At 41.3% G+C, this 21,339-nt stretch overlaps 1 protein-coding gene across 1 annotated transcript in view; it reads left to right on the plus strand.

Annotated features, from left to right (window-relative positions):
• The window catches only part of LOC311062689 (MAM domain-containing glycosylphosphatidylinositol anchor protein 2), a gene marked incomplete at both ends in the record, with an annotated part of 584,351 nt that overhangs the window by 485,641 nt on the left and 77,371 nt on the right, over positions 1–21,339 (plus strand). Inside the window, 1 exon segment of the mRNA XM_084081896.1 lies at positions 20,729–20,906. Coding sequence (XP_083938022.1) covers positions 20,729–20,906 — 178 coding nt within the window.

Consider the following 21,339-nt stretch of genomic DNA (forward strand, 5'->3'; position numbering starts at 1 on the left):
AACATGATTAGTAAATAAAAGGTAGGGTAAGTGATTTTTTGGGTCAACATCTTTTTTTGTAATCATTGTTATAGAGTGTTTGTTCAGTAACAGAGGTTTCCCTGTCTTTCCAGCTCTTTAATAAACAGAAACCGCAATAGCAATAGCATTAATTTCCGTTAGCATTTCGGAACCGGATATAGAAAGATGGCGGGTTTGAAATCGCTGAAAAACAGGCTTCAAAACGGGCCTGTAGAAACCAGGGGCGTGACTTTGTCCATTCATTTATATGGTCTATGACCCATGCATACCCAGAGGGATGTGCACTGCACAACCCCAACTATTAAGCAGACTTTGGGGTTATGAGCCTCTATATGCTATAGTTTAACTTTTGGAGAGGAGCTCTGCTCCTTTGATCCTGTGAATGCTATGAGTGAGAGTCTCCTCCAGACTTGACTATTACAATGCACTTTATTCAGGGATCAGCAAGCAAAATATTCAAAGACTGCAACTGATACCAAACGCAGCTGCCAAGCTCCTGACCCACACAAAAAGAAGTGAGCACATTACACCAGTCCTTGTGGCCCTTCACTGGTTACCTGTGAGTTTTAGAATTGATTTTAAGATTTTACTGCTTGTTTTTAAATCCTGCGTATATCTGTGATCTTGTAACTCCTTATAAGCCAGGCCGCTGCCTGAGATTATCCAGCAGGGCCTTATTGACGGTACCAAAGTCTCGCCTTGTCACAAAGGGCTTTTGCCGTCCGGGCCCCTCGGCTGTGGAACTGCACTACACTGCTCTTTCAAATCTCTTATAAAAACTCACCTCTATCGCATAGGGTTTTTTTAGATTATGAACTGTTGTACTACTTATGCGATACATTTCTGATTTGTATTGTATATTAACTGTTGTTATTGTAAAGCACTTTGTAACTTGTTTTTGAAAGGCGCTGTATAAATAAAGTTATTATTATTATTATTGTGGGATCGCTTTAGCGATCACACTAATGTTATCTTCACTATTTATTATTATTATTCCCCCCGTTTTTGGGTCATTTCAATGGAGCCATTTAGTGACGTCATAATGCATAATGCCATTCTAGTGAATGGTAATGCCATTCTAGTTATTGTCTCCGTCCTTCCGTGTGTCCACCGAGCTAACATTGGTCAAGCTTCACGTGACAATATGTTGAAAGGGTGTGCTTTGATTGGCTAGCGAGACGCATGACGAAATAGAGACCTATAAATAGGTGTGTCACTTCAAAACATTGTTTACATGTTTTGAAGTGACATCAGTGCCATCAGCCAAGCTAACGTTGGACATGTTAGCTTGGCTGATTGAACATGTTAGCCAAGCTAACATGTTCTAATCCTTAGATGTTCTAATCTAAGAATCAGAACATTTCTAGAAAACTATGGTTAAAGATAGGGTAAGTGATTTCCTTTGGTTAAAATAGCACGGGTCTGCTGGCGGAGACTTGTGCTCCGAGGAGTACATTTTCTAATTATTATTCCACCCGTTTTTTGGGTCATTTCAATGGAGAAGTGCCATTTAGTGACGTCATAATGCATAATGCCATTCTAGTGAATGGTAATGCCATTCTAGTGACGTCATAATACTGATGTCATTGTATTATGACCTACTATAACACTACTAACACTATCAATACTCAATACCAGCTCAACATTCTTAGCGATCCCACACTGTTTCTTCAGGAACAGTACTTTCTAGTTATTATTATTACACACATACAGTGCAGTGATATGTAGGGTATGAAGTCCTATAGCCATTGAGTACATATTACCATTGAGTGTCATTGCTGTCGGGCAATCTCCATATTCTAACTTTTTGTGTTTTTTTAATGAATTAATAACGCCCTACTTGATCATACTACGGCGTCACACACAAAAAAAGTAGCAGATCTACAAGCAGATCTTGCTACTTGTGATGCTTTTGAATGTGAATCCTGAAAAGTAACGGTTTTGGAACATATGAGGTTTCCACGCCGACAGAGACGATAATGTATTATTCAGTCCCGACACAGATAAAAACAAGTCTGCAGTCTTTCCACCCTCTCTGTTTGTTTTGACATCTTTTCTATTTGAAGAGTGTTGTGCAGTGTTCACCGATCCATTGGTTGTCTCGACCTCTATTTCTCTGTCTATTTTCTTTGTGGTTTTTGTTTAGTTTTTTTTTATCTTTCCGCCTCCTATCTTTTGTTTTTTTTATTTTTGCGGGTGGGAATGGACCTGACTCCAAAAACAAATCTGTCGGGGGGCAGCCATCCAGCTGAGCCAAGCCAGGTCCCCATTTTATTATTCTCTCTCTTCTTTTCTCCCTTTCTTTCATTGAATAATCTCTGCTCCCGGTCAACAGTTCATTCATGGGCTCCTCTCCATCCACAGAGAGGAGAAGAAAGCTCCTGCTTACCTGTTACTTCAGGTGATGGCAAGCCAGGCAGCAAACGATGGATGGCAGAGAAAAAAAAAAACATGGCAGTCCCTGTTATTTGTTTCTGCATCTATACCTCTGTCTGTCTGTCTGTCTGTCTGTCTGTCTGTCTGTCTGTCTGTCTGTCTGTCTGTCTGTCTGTCTCTCTCTCTCCACTGGGGTGGGGAACCAACTATCTTGCGCGCAGCCTAACCCGCAGAATACATCAGAATACAGCAACTTGCAATGGCCCTGGTCTACAACGTCTACACTACACCTCCAACACAAAGACACCCATGTACCTGTCAAAATACTTCAAAAACGTCAAAGACGTCCACAATCACAAGGGAGATGGAGCTCCACGTTCAAGCCAGATTTGGCTCTAACAAGGGGTTAAATTTGTTCTACTGCTATGCCACAAAAATGTGGAATGCCCTGCCAACAGTTATAAAACAATGGAATCCTTACTCTCCTTCAAAACCGCTCTAAAAGAGCACTTACAGGTGGCTGCAATTTGGAACTGGCCCCTGTCAAAAGTCAAAGCCTGGGTCAAAGCCTGGGTCCCCAGTTCAAATATGTTTTTGGGGGTCACAGCCTGAAAAGATTGAGAACCACTGCTTTTTAGACAAACGAGTGCCCGACTCCCCCTCGTGCAAAGCGGTGCAAAACCTGCATCTGATGATGATGGCTCAGAGCCGTTCGACTTGCATACCGACATGGCTTGGCATCACAAAATCCTCTTTGTCCCCGTCAAAATGTGAAGCGACAGAACTGTCAGTCTCGTCGTGTCCCGTCATGTCAGACGGGCGCCACATGGTCAAATCCTGTCCCGACTTGTCACCCATTTGTCACAACGCGGGCGTGAGAATGTGTTGACCGAGATTAGAAAAAAAGGGAGTTGTTGTACACCATCGACAACCTAGATCAGGGGTCTTCAACGTTTTTCACGCCAAGGACGACCCCTTAGCTGAGAGAGAGATGAAGCATGGACCCCCCCCCCCCCCCCCACACACACACACACACACACACACACACACACACACACACACACACACACACACACACACACACTATATTGTATAAACATTTTCATAGATAGCTTCATAGACTTGTTTGACAACACTACCATCAGTGTTTTTTGGTTTTTTTACACTTTATCTTGTATATTAATACGTTGTATTCATGTTAATGTGTATGTTATAAATAGCCTTAGTAATCTTGACCTTTGGCTCTGAAAATAGCAAATCTACAAGCTCACAACACCTTGCAGCTCGAGGCGATGTGAGCTTGTAGATCTGCTTTTTCCGGCTAAATGGTCCCCGCAGAATAGGGACGCTATAGGGTTGAAGTGGTTTTAATTTAACACAAACAAAAAGTTCCTATCACACAGAGAGTTGGCACCCCCCCCCCCCCCCCGTACTAATTATGAGGACCCCCTAGGGGTCCCGGACCCCCTGTTGAAAGACCCCTAACCTAGATTATTATTGTTATATCATTTTGTTGCTTTGAAGCCTCTTATGTGAAAGTAATCATCCCAGAAGATGACATGGTGAGTGCTGATGGACATGTTTATAGTTTTAGATGGGGAAAAATATGCCTTTTTGTTGGCCAGTTTGAGAAAAACCGCATGTCAATGCAGCGATATAAATCCGTCCCCCATTCGGCTCATTGAATTAGTGAGCCTTACCCTGACAGCTCTAGTGTTTTCCTGTAATTAATATCATTTCATATTTGTTTCATGCCGACACTCCTCAAGGAATTGAGGTTTTGGGGGAAAAAAAAACCTTAGTCTTGTTTGTGGAGCCGCAATGATTTCTTCTGTCAGCCTATCTCGGTCGGCAGTGTTTCGGTAATAAATGATGTTGCGTCGCATGCAATTTATCCTCCGTGGGAAACCCGTTAGAGCGTGCTGGGCTGGCACGCCGTACGTGCCAGGCTTTCGCTTGCATGGACCCCCGCTTGCCAGGGAATATACTTTATCTAACATTCCCCCGTTTCCAAGCCGCGGTTCTGCCTTTTTTCCCCGTTTCACAGATTAACCCATTAAGACCGGGAACGCATCTGTGTCATTTTAAGATTTCTTTGGCTATTTTTGGGAAAAATTGTGAAAATTTGTGCAACTCATTTTTAACTCAAATCTTTGCTTCTGGGGGTCCCTGGAACAAAATATTTTTAGATGGGAGGGGGTCCGCGGACAAATACATATTATTTTGGGGGTCCTTGACATGAAAAAAGTTGGAAAACCATTGAAAATATAGCGACATAAGTAAAAAAGAAAAAAAACTGTTAGGATTTAGAAGACATTTGTAAAATCCCCAGAAGCAAAGATTTGAGTTAAATACTTTCGCTTTAAAAAAGTAAATATATATACATATTCAAACTAAAGATTTGCACACATTTTCACGATAAAAAATAAATAGCAGATCTACAAGCTCGTAGCGCGGCACTCGGTGCCGTGCTATGAGCTTGTATATCTGCTATTTTTATAGAGCCAAAGAAATCTTAAAATGACACAGATGCGTTCCCGTTCTTAAAGGGTTAAGACTGAAACAGCTTGAAAGTGGTCCCCCCGGTAATTTCCAGCAATCGCATTGACGTTTTAATCTTCCCCCCCACACTTTTTTCTGTTGTTGTTGTTTTTTTACGAACGGGAAAACATCTCCACCTGTTCTACTTTTCTTTGAGAAAAGCAACGTTTGCAAGAATAGCGTTCTACTTTTTGCCATTGATGATGCCTCGAGAGGAAATACACTGTGTGCTGCAGGCCCGCATTCCCTGCCTCTGTGACATAACAACAGTGGTGTAAAGTAACTACTGTAAGTACATTTACTCAAGTACTGTACTTAAGTACAATTTTGAGGTATTTGTACTTTACTTGAGTATTTCCAATTTCTAATACTTTTACTTACTACTCCACTACATCTCGGATCCAAATATTGTACTTTTACTCCACTACATTTGTTTGAAAACCTTAGTTATTAGTTACTTTGTAGATTGATTATTATTACAAAACAAACATTAACCACTTCAAATCTATATACATTTCGGCCATTTGAAAATAGCAGATCTACAAGCTCACAATGCGTCGCGATGCGACGCATTGTGAGCTTGTAGATCGGCTATTTTCAAAAGATGTCTATACATTTGAAAACTTGTGAAATGGGACCTTCTGCATAATGAGTACTTTCAACTCTTGGTACTTTAAGTACAATAGATCAGTGACAGTTTAACCTCTTTAACAACGTAAACCCACTATTCTTTGGGAAACACACCTTGGAGTGTCCTTGGACAGCTTTCTTCCTGTCTACCCAAATCTCACATCAGTAAATCTTGTAGATCTACTATTTTTGTCTCCGCCAGTATGGTGGAGAGTATGTTTTCGTCTCCGTCCGTCCGTGTGTGTGTCCGTCTCAGCCAAGCTAACATTGGTCAGGCTTCACCTGACACGTGACAATATGTTGTCACCAATGCTTTGATTGGCTAGCGAGACGCATGATGAAATAAAAACCTATAAATAGCACCACGCACTTTTTTTGAAGTGAGCTTCCATCACTGTGATGACCACTGTTGTTTCTAAATATGAATGGGGTGTGATTTGTTGTCTCCGCCACCACGTGTCACTTGACCAAGCTAACATTGGTCAAGTGACACGTGACAATATGTAATATAAATAGGTAAGACAGGATTAGTACTGGCGGAGACCTGTGCTCCGAGGAGCACAGTTTCTAGTTGGCTTCTGGAGGTCCCTGTCACAAAATCTTTTTGATATGGGGGTCCATGGCCAAATACATATCATTTTGGGGTTCCTTGAGAACGACAGCTGGCTTAGATGAAAGAACTCTCATGCTTTAGGGTGGAGATGTAGCCTACTGATCTGTCCACAGCATTTACTGCATGTTTTAGATGGGTACCTTTTTTTTATACTTAATACCCTCCATGATCGATTCAACCTCTGCTCTTCACTGTTCCTTTTGTTTAAACAGTGCTGAGATCTTTATCTCTCTCTCTCTCTCTCTCTGACCGGGGGGGGGGGGGGGGGGGGTTGCTTGTAAATTATTGGTGCGGGTTGCGTTTTTTGGGCTTGTTTGTAAGATGTAGTTGCTTATTTTGGGCTTGTTTCCAAATGTCGTTTAAACTAGGGGTTCTCAAACATTTTCGTGTCAAGGACCCCCAGATGAATATGTATTTGTCAACACGTCGCATCGCGATTGAGCTTGTAGATCAGCTATTTTCAAACATCCGATGCATATAGGTTTAAAGTGCTCATGTGGCCTATAATAGTGACTTATTTTGGGCCTGTTTTCATAGACCCTGGTTGCTTATTTGTCTTGGAAAATCTGCCAACACTGGAGGAGAGGATTCAATCGCAAATAAATAAATTGGGAGCTCTGCCCATGGACTGACTGAGACACAGAAAGCGTTGCAGTAATGACAGCACACACACACACACACACACACACACACACACACACACACACACACACACACACACACACACACACACACACACACACACGCACAGCGAGGCACGGCTCTCACTCTATTTTTAGAGCCGGCATCATGCAGCCCCACCATAACCGCTCCCTCCCCCGACAGAGAGGAGAATCATTATGATTTTTCCCTCACGGCCTCTGAATGAATGAATGCCAGTGGCGTGCACTGCACAGACATTTTGAGGGGCAGGTGCTCAAGTAAATTATACTTTTTTTTTGTCGACTTCGTCTGCTCTTTTTTCCCTCTACACCTATACCTCTTTGCCAAAAATAGCCGATCTACAAGCCCACAACGCCTCGCGCTGCGAGGCGTTGTGGGCTTGTAGATCTGCTATTTTTGGCTAAAGTTCTCCTCAGAAAAGGGATGCTAGGTTTCGAGTGGTTATGGTAAAAAGAAAAATCATATCACATAAAGATTTGGCGGACCCCCTGTAGTAACTCTGAGGACCCCCTAGGGGTCCCGGACCCCCTGTTGAAGACCCCTGCTGTAAACTTGCCCTTTTTTTCAAAAGGGCTCTTCTGGTCAAGAGGGCAAAGGACAGGTGCTCTAGCACCACCTAGAGTCTCTCTGTGCACGTCCCTGATGAATGATATGAGACCCTGCCAGAGACCTTAATGCCCCCGTCATGAGAGACAGTCAGGGTGTTATCGGACAGCGGTGGAACGTAACTGAGTACAAGTACTGTACTTAAGTACAAGTTTGAGGTACTTTTACTTCACTGAAGTATTTCCAATTTTGTATACTTTTACTTCTACTCCACTACATCTCAGAGGCGAAGATTGTACGTTTTACTCCACTACAATTATTTGAAAACTTTAGTTACTAGTTACTTTGTAGATTAGTTACTTTGTTTATTATTACAAAACATACATTAACCACTTCAGCCCCACATATATTTCGGCCATTTGAAAATAGCAGATTTTTATACATTTGAAAACTGTGAAACAGGACATTCAGCATAATGAGTACTTGCACTTTTACTCAAGTACATTTTTTTCCGGGACTTTTACTTGTAACAGAGTGTTTGTACATTGCAGTATTGATACTTTTACTTAAGTAAAACTTTTTAGTACTTTTTTTCCACCACTGGTTATGGGCCAGCGGCGCCCCCCGTGATGAGAGACAGTCAGGGTCTAAAAGGCGTTTAAGTGAAAGCTCCGGATGAGAGAGCCACGCCGTGTGCAGCAGGGGCCCGCCAATCATGGAGGAGCACAAATCACCTCACCTGTCACTGTCACGTACGGGCCGTCCTGTCCTGACGTCCGCCCTTGTCCCGATGGCGTATATATATACGACGATCACCCATCACGGTCACAGTTGACTCCAGAAGCGTACAGAGGCGAGAAAAAAAAAACATGCTCCTCCGACAACATAGATAAATTGTGCGCCTGGCATTTTGTCAACCCTAAATGCAGTGGTGAAAAAAGTACTCACATTTTCTTCTTAACACAGTATGCTGGAAATATCGCATATACACGCTCGCAAAGCGTTGCATTCGCTATAATCTTGTATTGCCAGACAACTATTCCACAATCTCTGAATGCTACACAGAGTCTGGAACTACGCCTCCGGAAAGCGGAGAACAGAAGACGTCATCTTTGTCAGTTCGTCATTTCCGTTCACGACAATATATTTTAAAATGATCTTTACATTTTATTTTATAATGTCCATTTATGATAAGCAGCAAGCTATATTATGCTTCAATTATCTCGATTTGCATTAGGACAAATTTGCGCGACTGTAAAGACGAAACGTAAGCGAGGAGGAGGCCAGTGTTGATTTTGACAGCAAATTTTGATTTAGTTTAGTCATAGTCTTTTGAATAAAATTCCATTTAGTTTTAGTCATATTTTAGTCATAGTCTAGTTTTAGTTGACTAAATATATTAAGATTTTAGTCGACAGAGTCGATCTACGGTTGATTTAGTCGACTAAAATGTATTTTGGCGGGCCTGATGGTGTTGAAATGCCTGTTTCATACTCAGCTGTGTGCAGAAATAGCAGATCTACAAGCTCACAACGTGTCGCAGCGCGACACGTTGTAGATCGGTTATTTTTGGAGAGTGACACCCACACGCAACCAAACCAAAAATAAAACGACTTGTCTTAGTTCTACTGGATCTCTTTTCCTAGTCCCTCCCTAACATTTTAGTCTAGTTTTTATTTGTTGACAAAATTGTCAACATATCTAGTCATAGTTTTAGTCTTCATAGCTTAGTTTTTATTTTGTTTTTGTCAGTGAAAAAAAGGTAGTCGATGATTTTTTTTGTCATAGTTCTAGTCGACCAAATGAACACTGGAGGATCTTCACATAGGCTTTATCCTCCTCCTTTATTTTCAGAGCTTCCATTGCTCCAGACTGTACGATGGAAGACTTTGTGAAAATTGTTTTAGGCAACAGTCTGGCTCACGAGACTAGCTTTGCGATGCTTTGTGAGTTTTTATACGGCGTGTGAAACACTGGACAATAACTCAATCTTAATGGTCAGTGTCCATGAGACATTTTGACAGTTGATGTTGGTGTCTGAGACGAGTCAGTCCACAAGCAAGGAGTTCAATATCAACCACTTTAAAAACCCTCTTATAGCCATCAATCAATCATTAGCCAATAGCCGTCAATCAAGCATTTGCTGAAACAAATCACTCAACCTTCCATCGTTGTGCCGTATGTCTTTTCCCGTCCGACACTCTTTCCATCCATCCATTTGTCTACCCGTCTCTCTGTCTATGTGTCTGTCTGTCAGTGGTGGAAAAAGTACTCACATATTTGACTTAAGTAAAAGTACCAATACTGCAATATAGAAATACTCAGTTACAAGTAAGAGTCCAGAGTTAAAAATGTACTTGAGTAAAAGTACACAAGTGTTGGCATCAAAATGTACTTAAAGTACCAAAAGTAAAAGTACTAAAATGTTTGAAAATAGCAGATCTAGAAGCTCACAACGCGTCGCGATGCGACGCGTTGTGAGCTTGGAGTTCGGCTCTTTTCAAATAGCCTATGTATAAAAATAGGGCTAAAGTGATTAATGTATGTTTCATAATAATTGCAGTGGATTAGAAGCGCAATATTTGGATCCGAGATGTAGTGGAGTAGACGTAAACGTACTGGAAATGGCAAATACTCAAGTAAAGTACAAATACCGCAAAATTGTGAATAATTGTAAAAAGTAAATGTACTTAGTTACTTTCCACCACTTCTGCCTGTCTACCTGTCTTACTTTCTCTCTGTGAGGTAACAGTCACCTCGATGTTACCCCCCAACAACACACTTCGATCCGCCATCCTTTTGTAATGAAAGAAAAAGTACATCACCAACCACCACTTCCTTTATCCTTCATCGTTTCTTCTTCTTCCTCCTCCTACTCCTCTTCCTCTTCCTCTCCTTCTTTTCTTCTTCTCGCCATTGATGTGTCACTCACGGTGTGTGTGTGTGTGTGTGTGTGTGTGTGTGTGTGTGTGTGTGTGTGTGTGTGTGTGTGTGTGTGTGTGTGTGTGTGTGTGTGTGTGTGTGTGTGTGTGTGTGCGCGTGCGCGTGCCGTCAGAATGGAGGCAGATAAATGGGAAGGCAGACTAATTACATGCAGGCAATCTGGATCAGGAGTCTGTCACTTTGATTATTCCCCTTCACACACACACACACACACACACGCACACACACACACACACACACACACACACACACACACACACACCTCTCTTTGATCGGCACCGCTGGTTTTCAAAGTTTTCCATAAAACCTGCGTCATGAACCGTTGCTGCAATCAAGTGAAATTGAATGTGATATGACTGAGTCTCTGTAGGGCGAGAGGAAACCCAAAAGGTAATGAGATGTAAACACAAACCTTAATTGAGCGCAGAGAGCAGTAGTCTCTCAGCAGCACGCCAATAAAGCAGATCCAAAACCAGGGAAAAGAAGGCTCGAAAAGCCTATTTGAAAAGGTAAATGTTTTTTTTCTAATGAACTTAATTCATTTAATTTTGATTTAATTTGCTTCCTTTTATTTTCCGATTTATTCGGCTTATTACTCTCCGCCAGGAGAGTATTGTTATCACTGCGTTTTCACTTTCTAAACATGACACACCGATTGGTCAAGCCTCACGTGACACGTGAAATACTGTGATCTGATTGGCTAGTGACGCCACCGGGCCTATATATACATGGCATCACTCTGACAGTGTCTCCGCCACTGTCAGAGTGAGGTAAGACGGGAACCATGAAATGATACATAATTGGCAGATAGGACAGATAGGACATTTATATAGACAGGAGGGATATGACATAGGACACTTATACAGACAGGAGGGATAGGACACTCACACAGACAGAACGGAAGAGGACACTTACCCAGACAGGTTGGATAGGACACTTACATATACAAGAGGGATAGCGACCTATAAATACATGTGTCACTGTGATAAGCCAGATTCCAATACCGAAAATCCGGCCACTAGCTCACTCCCAGACCTTCGAACCGGAAGTAGTCAAGTAGTCGCGGTCCAATTGTTCCTATCTGTCTTATTGGACAGATAGGACAGATAGGACACTTATATAGACAGGAGGGATATGACACTGACATAGACAGGACGGATAGGACAGGAGGGATAGGACACTTACACAGAATGAACGGAAGAGGACACTTACCCAGACAGGATGGATAGGACACTTACATATACAAGAGGGATAGCGACCTTTGCGACCTTCGAACCAACACAAGTCTTCTGGCGGAGAGTTGTGCTCCGAGGAGCACTTTTTCTTGTTATATTTGAAGCTATGTTTGCCGAGATGAGATTGGCATCTGAGCAGTGGTGGAAAGCAGGCGTAGAAATCCCCCCCCCCCCCCCCCCCTAGCTTCAGATGACTAAAAGGCCAGTTTCTCCTCGAGACTTTTCAAATGCTGAGAAATGAGGAGTTGGATTCACCTTCCCAGAAAAACACTTAAAATATATATGGCCACAATACAACTGCCTTAGTCTTAGTGTGAAACTTTTTTTGAAAAAGAAAACAGTAGTATAGTTTTACTGAGGTTAGGGTTAGGGGTTAGGTTTAGTTTTACTGAGGTTAGGGTTAGGGGTTAGGGTTAGGTTTAGGCATAGGAAACTGCTCCCCCGCCGGCAGCCCGCTGCTCCGCCGCGGAAGCTTCCGCTGCCCGAAAACGCACTCGCTGTCCCTCGTCCATGGTTCTCGAGGGGGCGGGGTTGGTTTCGTTCTGTTTCTTTGAAAGACGGCACACCAACAAGCCCTGTCAGACGGCACACTAAAGGGCCGCGGCACGCCGGTTGGGGTAACGCTGTGCAAGGGTTAAGTGAGCTATGTTATTTTATCAGTTTCTGTTGTTGGTTCTCATCATGGCTGCCAGTTCCCACCTGATGTCATGTGGGAGATCCGCCTGTTCCAGACCGTACTGAATAACTGCCAGCTTGCATAACATCTTCAGACTAGGACTTAAGTCTAAGATGCACAGCTGAAAGGTCGTGTCTCCTCCAAAGAGGACGCACTGATCTCCCACCATGCAACACCACCTGCTTGACATCCAACCTGGGCCGTTCCCCTTGACCTCAACCGTTTTCCAGGAGAAAGTCTCTGGATTGAACTTCCACAGATCTTTGACTTTAATGTCTTTGGGAAAATCGCTGCCGCCAACTACTATGTACAGCTCTCCATTGTAGGCAAAGGCTGAATGATCTACGCGCCCTTCTGGAGTAGGCTGTGTAGAAGGCGTGCTCAGCCAACGGCTGCTCTCTGTGTCAAACACTTTGATGCATTTGTAGTAGTTGTAGTTGTTCTGGTAGTAGGTCGAAAGTACAAACATCTTTGTCCCCATGATTGTGGCAGAGTGATATATTGAAGCAGCTGGTGGCGTACCTCTGGTATTAATTAAAGTCCAGGCCATTGTGGTGGTGTCCAACTTGTAGATGTCATTATTAGTGCATCCGGTCACATCTTTGTATCCTCCAAAGATATACATAACCTTCCCCGAGACACAGGCTGAGTGCTGCTGCCTCGCCTCGGGCACAGTCCCAGAAACATTAGGCTTGAACCATCTGTGGGTGTTGACATCAAATGCAAAAAGCTTGTTGCTTGACCTATCCCTGTCGTACCTACGTCCCCCCCAGATGTAGACGATATGTTCTATCAACACAGCTGTGTGGCTGTGCTGCTCGTGGGGAACCTCAGAAGGACGTTCTCCTCCTCTAGCTGTCACTCGGGGCAACTGAATCCATCGTAAAGACACTGTGTTGAAGATGTCCACAGTCATCTGATCAGGGTAGCGCTTGTGCGTGCGTCTTCCAAAGGCGTACACCTTTTGGCCAACAACCACAGCAGCAAGAATACCGATTTGGTAGCCGGGAAAATGTTGTTTTCCTTTTTGATGCACGGCCCAGCGTAACATTTCCTAACACCAGCACCACTGAGGAAAAGAGGGAGTAGGCGTAGTTGAGTTCACTGTTAAATAGCTGTCCTATTGCACCTGCTACCACTTATATTGGTATGGCAATCACACACTGTAAGTTAGATGGTGTCCAGTACCAATATAGGTAAGCCAGTAATCCCCCCAGGGTATTGGATCAGAACACAATTTCTGATGTTCAGTGAGTTCGTGAGGGAAGGTGATGCAGTCAGGTATTCTCTAGATGGTCGCTCTGGTAGGCCGTTAGCAGTGACAGATGAGGTTCCGGTATTTGGTTGATCACTCTCATTTGCACTCTGCGGGGTTCTGCCTTTAAGCTGATCGCCATGGCACGTGCGTCATCACTATGATGTCAGCAATGCCCAAATATACTATGCCCATTATATCAGATTGGCCTCCAGATGATCGTCAGTATTGAGTAACCATAACAACAAGATATCCACAAACACTGTGAAAAGTCCTTTTTAACCCTTTAAGACCGGGAACGCATCTGTGTCATTTTAAGATTTCTTTGGCTCTATAAAAATAGCAGATATACAAGCTCGTAGCGCGGCACCGAGCCCTACCTAACCCTAACCCTAAAACCAAAATAAAGTAACCGAAAACCGAAAAGAAAAAAAGCAATTTTGCACAATAAGCGACGCATTGTGAGCTTGTAGATCTGCTATTTTTAAACAATTTTAATACATTTGGAAACTTGGGACATCCTGCATAATGAGAACTTTTACTTTTGGTACTCTAAAGTATTTTGATGCCGATACTTTTTTGTATTTTTACTCAAGTAAATTTTGAATACCGGACTTTTGCTTGTAACAGAGTATTTCTACATGGTGGTATTGATACTTTTACTCAAGTAAAAAAATGTCAGTACTTCTTCCACCCCTGCATCTGAGATCTTTGTCTTCTCGCGGTAGAGCGCACGCACGCACGGCAGTACGCATGCACACGCACACTCCATAAGACTTTATTTCTTCTGCAGAACCCATACCATGTAATTCTTTCCAATTAACCCTTTAAGACCGGGAACGCATCTGTGTCATTTTAAGATTTCTTTGGCTATATAAAAATAGCAGATATCTATGAGCTTGTAGATCTGCTATTTATTTTTTAATTTGTGAAAATGTATGCAAATCTTTAGGTTGCATATATATATACTTTTTTAAAGCGAAAGTTTTTAACTCAAATCTTTTTACAAATTCACTCAAAAAAAAAACTCAACATTTTGATTATGTTGCTCATTATTATTATCAATGGTTTTCAAACTTTTTGTGTCAAGGACCCCCAAAATAATATGTATTAGTCCGCGGACCCCCTCCCATCTAAAAATATTTTGTTCCAGGGACACGAGTTTTCTAAAAATAGCAGATATACAAGCTCATAGCGCGGCACTCGGTGCCGCGCTATGAGCTTGTATATCTGCTATTTTTTGAATAGCCAAAGAAACCTTAAAAATGACACACATGCGTTTCCTTCCCGGCCTTAAAGGGTTAACGTGCCTTGAAATGCCTTTTGTTCATCCAGAGGGAGGAGTGGGGAATTTGAAAGGATCTCGATCGGCACAGAGAGACAAATCATGTGCAATTATCTAGAAAGGTGTCTTTCCATTTATCCCAGTGAACTACTGTAGCTGTAATGGCAACAATTGTGTCTTAATTGTGGAGCGTCCACATTTTCCAGGTAATGGCTTAATTGGTACTGTTACCTCGCACCTATATACCCGCCCGCTTTTAACCCATTAGGGCCCGGGAACGCATCTGTGTGTCATTTTACGATGACTTTGGCTATTCAAAAAAATAGCCGATATACAAGCTCATAGCGCGGCACCGAGTGCCACGCTATGAACTTGTAGATCTGCTATTTATGAAAAAAAAAAGTGAAAATGTGTGCAAATCTTTGAATACATTTTTTTTTTTTAAGCGTTAGGATTTAGCGGGAAAAGAATGTAATCGGCCTCAGGTCTTAATGGGTTAATGCTATCATCCCACCTTTTCCTTTTCACTCTCGTTCACATTATTGGTCTCTCTCTCTCTCTCTCTCTCTCTCTCTCTCTCTCTCTCTCTCTCTCTCTCTCTCTCTCTCTCTCTCTCTGCTGGCTTCCTCTACTCGAGTGGCTCTCAATTCTTTTCGTGCCAAGGACCCCCAAAATTATATAAATATTTAGTTCCAGGGACCTTCCAGAAGCAAAGATTTGCACACATTTTCAAGATAAAAAAAAAAAAGCAGATCTGCCAGCTCACAGCGTGGCACAAAGTGGCGGGAAACATCGGTGGAAATTTGAAAACGTATACGGACAAGTACAGAGACCATGGTCAATGCAACACGTACGGTTTCAGTTGAAGACAATTAGAAGATCAGTGTTTGATGTGATGCTTAGATATCACCCCTCCTCATAAACTATACACCAGTGGTGTGAAGTAACTAAGCATATTTTTATATTTATTTAGTAAATGTAATTTTTCTTTACTTTTACTTCTACTCCATTACATCTACAGAGGCAAATATTGTACTTTTACTCCACTACAATTATTTGAAATCTTACTTTGCAGATATAGATTATTATTACAAAATATACATTAACCACCTCAGCCCTGTATACATTCTGGCCATTTGAAAATAGCAAATCTACAAGCTCACAGTGAGCTTGTAGATCTGATATTTTCGAAAGATTTTCATACACTTGAAAACTTGTGAAATGGGACATTCTGCATAATGAGTACTTTCTACTTTAAGTACATTTTGATACCAATACTTTTGTACTTTTACTCAAGTAAATATTGAATTCCGGACTTGTACATGTAACAGAGTACTTCTACATTGCAGTATTGATACTTTAACTTAAGTAGAACATTTGAGCACTTTTCTCATTACTGCTATACACACACAAGACAAGACAAGATATACAATTATCTTCTGAGTTCAAGACTATATTTAAAAAGTATTTTAATGACAGGGTAGTGAGACAGGATCGTAGCACGTACAGTAATTATGCCACAAACTTCAAAGGAATAAGATAATGCTAAGTTGTCCTCACTGATAGTCATATGAATGGAGTGTGCACTCTGCACCATCATTTGAAGTGGAGACATTGTTCTTATTTTTTCTTTTAACCGATTAATAGTACCTACCTAATAGTAGCTTTTGAATTACCAAGCCAATTTAAAATGTATGCATTTAGCTACGCTATTATCTTGACTCTGGAGCAACACAATGAAAGTATAGAGTAAATGACATGAACCCTTAAGTCAATAAACGACAGGGTAAAATGGAATGCAAAGAAAACTATTCAATTCAATTTTGTTTAGTCTGTTGTGACTTTAGAGAGAGAGAGAGAGAGAGAGAGAGAGAGAGAGAGAGAGAGAGAGAGGCATTTATTACATTTATTCAAGTAAATTGTGAGGTACTTTCGTACTTTACTTGAGTATTTCCAATTGCCAATACTTTTACTTCTTCTTCACTACATCTCGGATCCAAATATTGTACTTTTCACTACATTTATTTGAAAACCTTTAGTTACTTTGTAGATTTTTATTACAAAACATGCATTAACCACTTCAGCCCTTTATACATTTCGGCCATTTGATAGCAGATCTACAATCCCGCAATGCGTCGCGATGCAACGCATTGTGAGCTTGTAGATCTGCTATTTTCAAATGATGTTTAAACATTTGAAAACCGGAAATAGGACATTCTGCATAAATTAGTACTTTTACTTTTGGTACTTCAAGTACATTTTGATGCCAATACTTTTGTACTTTTACTCAGGTAAATTTTTTATCCCGGACTTTTACTTGTAGCAGAGTATTTCTACATTGCAGAATTGATACTTTTACTTGAGCAGAGCAATTGAGTACTTTTTCCCACCACTGGGATATGAGTGTGTGTGAGAGAGAGAGAGAGAGAGAGAGAGAGAGAGAGAGAGAGAGAGAGAGAGAGAGAGAGAGAGAGAGAGAGAGAGAGAGAGAGAGAGAGAGAGAGAGAGAGAGAGAGAGAGAGAGAGAGAGAGAGAGAGAGATCACAAAACTGTGATGTGAAGGACATTGAAAGGGAGAAAGGTGGCGGTATAGCAGCACTATAAAGCACATCAGTGGATGCAGGATGGTGAGAGGAGGACAGTATACCAATTAAGTAATTACCTGGACAATGTTGGAAGACACCCCACAGCTGCCTGCCTGTCCACTGATGATGATAAGCTGTCTGTCACTTCAGGCTGTACAGCAGCCTCTAAATGTGATGACATTTGAGAGATGACAGAGTGAAGAATACCTGCTGGGTTGATGGTGCATGATGAATGCCCCACAGGTGTGTCCTGTTGCGTGGTATAACCATTTAACAGTATGGGTTACTATGCAATTATGTCTGTGGGCAGTGGTGGAAAGTAGCTAAGTACATTTACTTAAGTACTGTACATAAGTACACTTTTGAGGTATTTGCACTTTACTTGAGTATTTCCAATACTTTTACTCCACTACATCTCGGATCCAAATGTTGTACTTTTCCTTTTTTTTTGTTCAATTATGTAATGTTTATTCAGCTCCCAGCATGATCACAGATGTTTAAAAAGACAGATGCCATTAAAGGTAGGGTAAGTGATTTGCTTTGGTTAAAATAAGTGTTAAATAGCTCTATATTCTGATAGTACTCATTGCTATAGAGTGTTTGTTCAGTAAAAGGAGTCTCCTTGTCTCTCCAGCTCTTTATAAAACAGAAAATGCATTTTTGTTTCAGTTTCAGTTTCATTTCCAATGTTATCCAATCAGGATAGAGAACTCAATCAGGATATAGATTAAACAAGTGCAATTGGAAGTGATGACGCTAAGAAATGAGCAGACACAATTGGAACACTATAAAATTAAGCTTAAAATGGGTTCTTTCTCCTGATTGGCTGAGATTTTGACACCTACCGGAAAATGTATTTTCTGTTTATTAAAGAGCTGGAGAGGTGGGGAGACATCTGTTACTGAACAAACACTCTATAGCAATGATTACTATCAGAATATAGTGTTTTAACCTTTTAACAAAATACTTAAAAAAAAAAATACTATACTAAAAATCTAATAACCTAAAACACAAATCTAAAATCCATAACATTTAAAAGTCTGCACATATATGGGATTGGTGATTTCTTGTATCTCTCAGTATGGCATGCTAGAGTGTCCAGGTCGTCTCCATTCCTTGTTTGGCGACCAGAGATGTCCTTCCTGAGGCGGGGTAGCCAGTTTCTGAAGTTGGAGTGCGCCTCTCTGCGCAGTGGTGGAAAAAGTACTATTTGCTTAAGTAAAAGTACCAATACTGCTATATAAAAATACTCTGTTACAAGTAAAAATCCAACATTTAAAATGTACTTGAGTAAAAGTACAAAAGTATTGGCATCAACATGTACTTATAGTACTAAAAGTAAAAGTACTAAATATTTGAAAATAGCCGATCTGCAAGCTCACAACGCGTCGCATCAGATCTGCTATTTTCAAATAGCCGAGGTATAAAATAGGGCTAAAGTGGTGAATGTATGTTTCATTATATCATAGTTTATATCTGAAAAGTAACTAGTAACTAAAGTTTACAAATAATTATAGTGGAGTAAAAGTACAATATTTGCCTCTGAGATGTAGTGGAGTAGAAGTAAAAGTATTGGAAATTGGAAATACTCAAGTAAAGTACAAATACCTCAAAATTGTACTTAAGTACAGTACTTGAGTAAATGTACTTAGTTATGTTCCACCACTGCTGCTAGGGTGCACAATATGAGGGTGTGTGAGTACCTCCGGCCAAGTATGATTTTGCAAGTCCCGTTTCTGAACTCTTTCCAGTCTTTTAGTCTGGTCGACAGTCAAGGAACTGTGCCAGACTGGGACTGCATACTACAGCACTGGGCGCACATAGCCATCATAGTGTAGATCGAAACCAATTCAGGGTCTCGGACCCCACATTTCCTCAGGCGACATACAGTAGGACAAAAAACTTTCTATTGGCTGAGGTCAACATACAGTATAGTCCACCCTGCTGTCCCATTTCAAGTCAGCTTGAATGGCAACCCCCAGCACCTTTACTGTGTCACAGACTTGTATGTTTTGGTCAATGCAAAGTGTTGGCAGGGCTGTTTTTTTGTCTCATGAAAGTGACATGTACAACTTTGCATTTTCGGTTTGCAATGGAACGGTTCTGTCGGCTACAAAACTGCGTGGGATCTAGGTTTGGAGTGATCCAAAACGTAAGAAGAATACAGTTCGCAGCAAAATGTTTACATATTTTTGAGAGTTGAGCTGTTAATGAGATGGGCCTCAATTCATCTATGTTGCATGGGGAGGATTTTGGTATAGGGACAACAGTAGCCTCTTTCCATTGTCTAGGAACGACCCCTTCATCAAATGAACTGTTGATGATGTCACAAAAAGGAATCTATGTATGCTTGTTATCGTGTTAGATACCGTAGGACTGCATGTCCATGTATATTTAATCACACGAAGGGCGGCTATAGCCTCCTGAAGAGCCACGGCATTCAAATAACTACTGTGCTTTCCTATATTTTACATTTGCATCGCCGACAGAGACGATTTACAATGATATTGTTGAATGTATTTTATGATGTGTTTCTTTTTGTCTTAATCTGTGTCTTGATGTCTTAATGCTCCTAATGTTTTGTGTGAAGCGCTTTGAATTGCCTTGTTGTTGAAATGTACTATATTATACAAATGAGCTTGCCTTATCTGGAGAAACTTGTGATGATTGAGCAAGCAGACCAGTGGTATGCAAATGCATTGCTGTGCTGTCTGACAAGTCCAGGTCTTGAGATTGTGTTATTATTATTTAAATATTCTGTAACCTAAAACAAAGATACTGAAGTGGCTCTAGTGCCTTGCTCATGGACACTGAACTCCTTTCGGGTATAGTCTCGTGTAGCCAGACAACTATTCCACAATCTCTGAACGCTAATACTGTATATAGTGTTTGGAACTATACATCCCAAAAGCCGAACACGGGAAAGCTGTCATCTGTTCGTCATTTATGTTCACGGAAATATATTTTAAAGTTTCTTTACATTTTATTTTAGAATTTCCATTTATGTTAAGCAGCAAGCTATATATGCTTAGATAATTTTGATTCATAAAAGGACTGTATAGACTCCCATACAATGATGCCTTGAGACTATCTTGGGCTCAGACCTGCTCTTCACGCCATATCTGCCTCACTCAGACAACACCTCTCGCACCGTGCTTAATTAGTTCTTTTCATTTTGAAGCTTTAAGTGTACGTTTTTCTATTCTTGTGCTAGAATAAAACTAGTCTACAACTAAAACATTTCAGGTGACTGAAATAAATATGACTAAAACTTAATGTAATTTTATTCAAAAGACGACGACTAAAACTAAATCAAAATTTGCCGTCAAAATCAACAATGCTTTCTTCCTCCTTTGCAGACGGGGCTCCAGCGCTGGTGGGAGCAGGAGATCCCTGTGGAGGGGAACATCAACAAAGGAGAGCTCATCACCCACAACCTGACGGAGCTCATCAAGCCCGAGTCCTACGAGGTGCGCCTCACCCCCATCACACGCTTCGGAGAGGGAGACTCCACCATCCGCATCGTCACCTACAGCGGTGAGTCAGTCAGTGTACAGAACATCACAGGATGATGTCATATTATCGTTACTGTTGGGCAGAAAACTCTTATCTCCGTTTTTTTCCCCCCGTAAATTAACGCCCTTACTTGATCATACTACAGCGTCTCACAAAAGCATCAAAAAGTAGCGGATCTGCAAGCTCGAAACGCTGTATGAAGCTTGTAGATCTGCTACTTTTGATACTTTCTGAAAAGTAACAGTTTTGGACATAAGAGGTTTCCACCTTCCACAGACAGACAGACAGACAGACAGACAGACAGACAGACAGACAGACAGACAGACAGAGGTATAATAGATGCAGTAATGAGATCAGTATCCATCCATTGCTGTGCCTGGCTACAGTATTTTTGAGTGGTGCCAACCACTCCTATACGTGACTTTGTCCGTGTGTCGGTATGTATGTATGTCTG

Source organism: Gymnoscopelus microlampas (genome assembly GCF_963454915.1).
Source record: "Gymnoscopelus microlampas genome assembly, chromosome: 16".
Classification (NCBI taxonomy): Eukaryota; Metazoa; Chordata; class Actinopteri; order Myctophiformes; family Myctophidae; genus Gymnoscopelus; species Gymnoscopelus microlampas.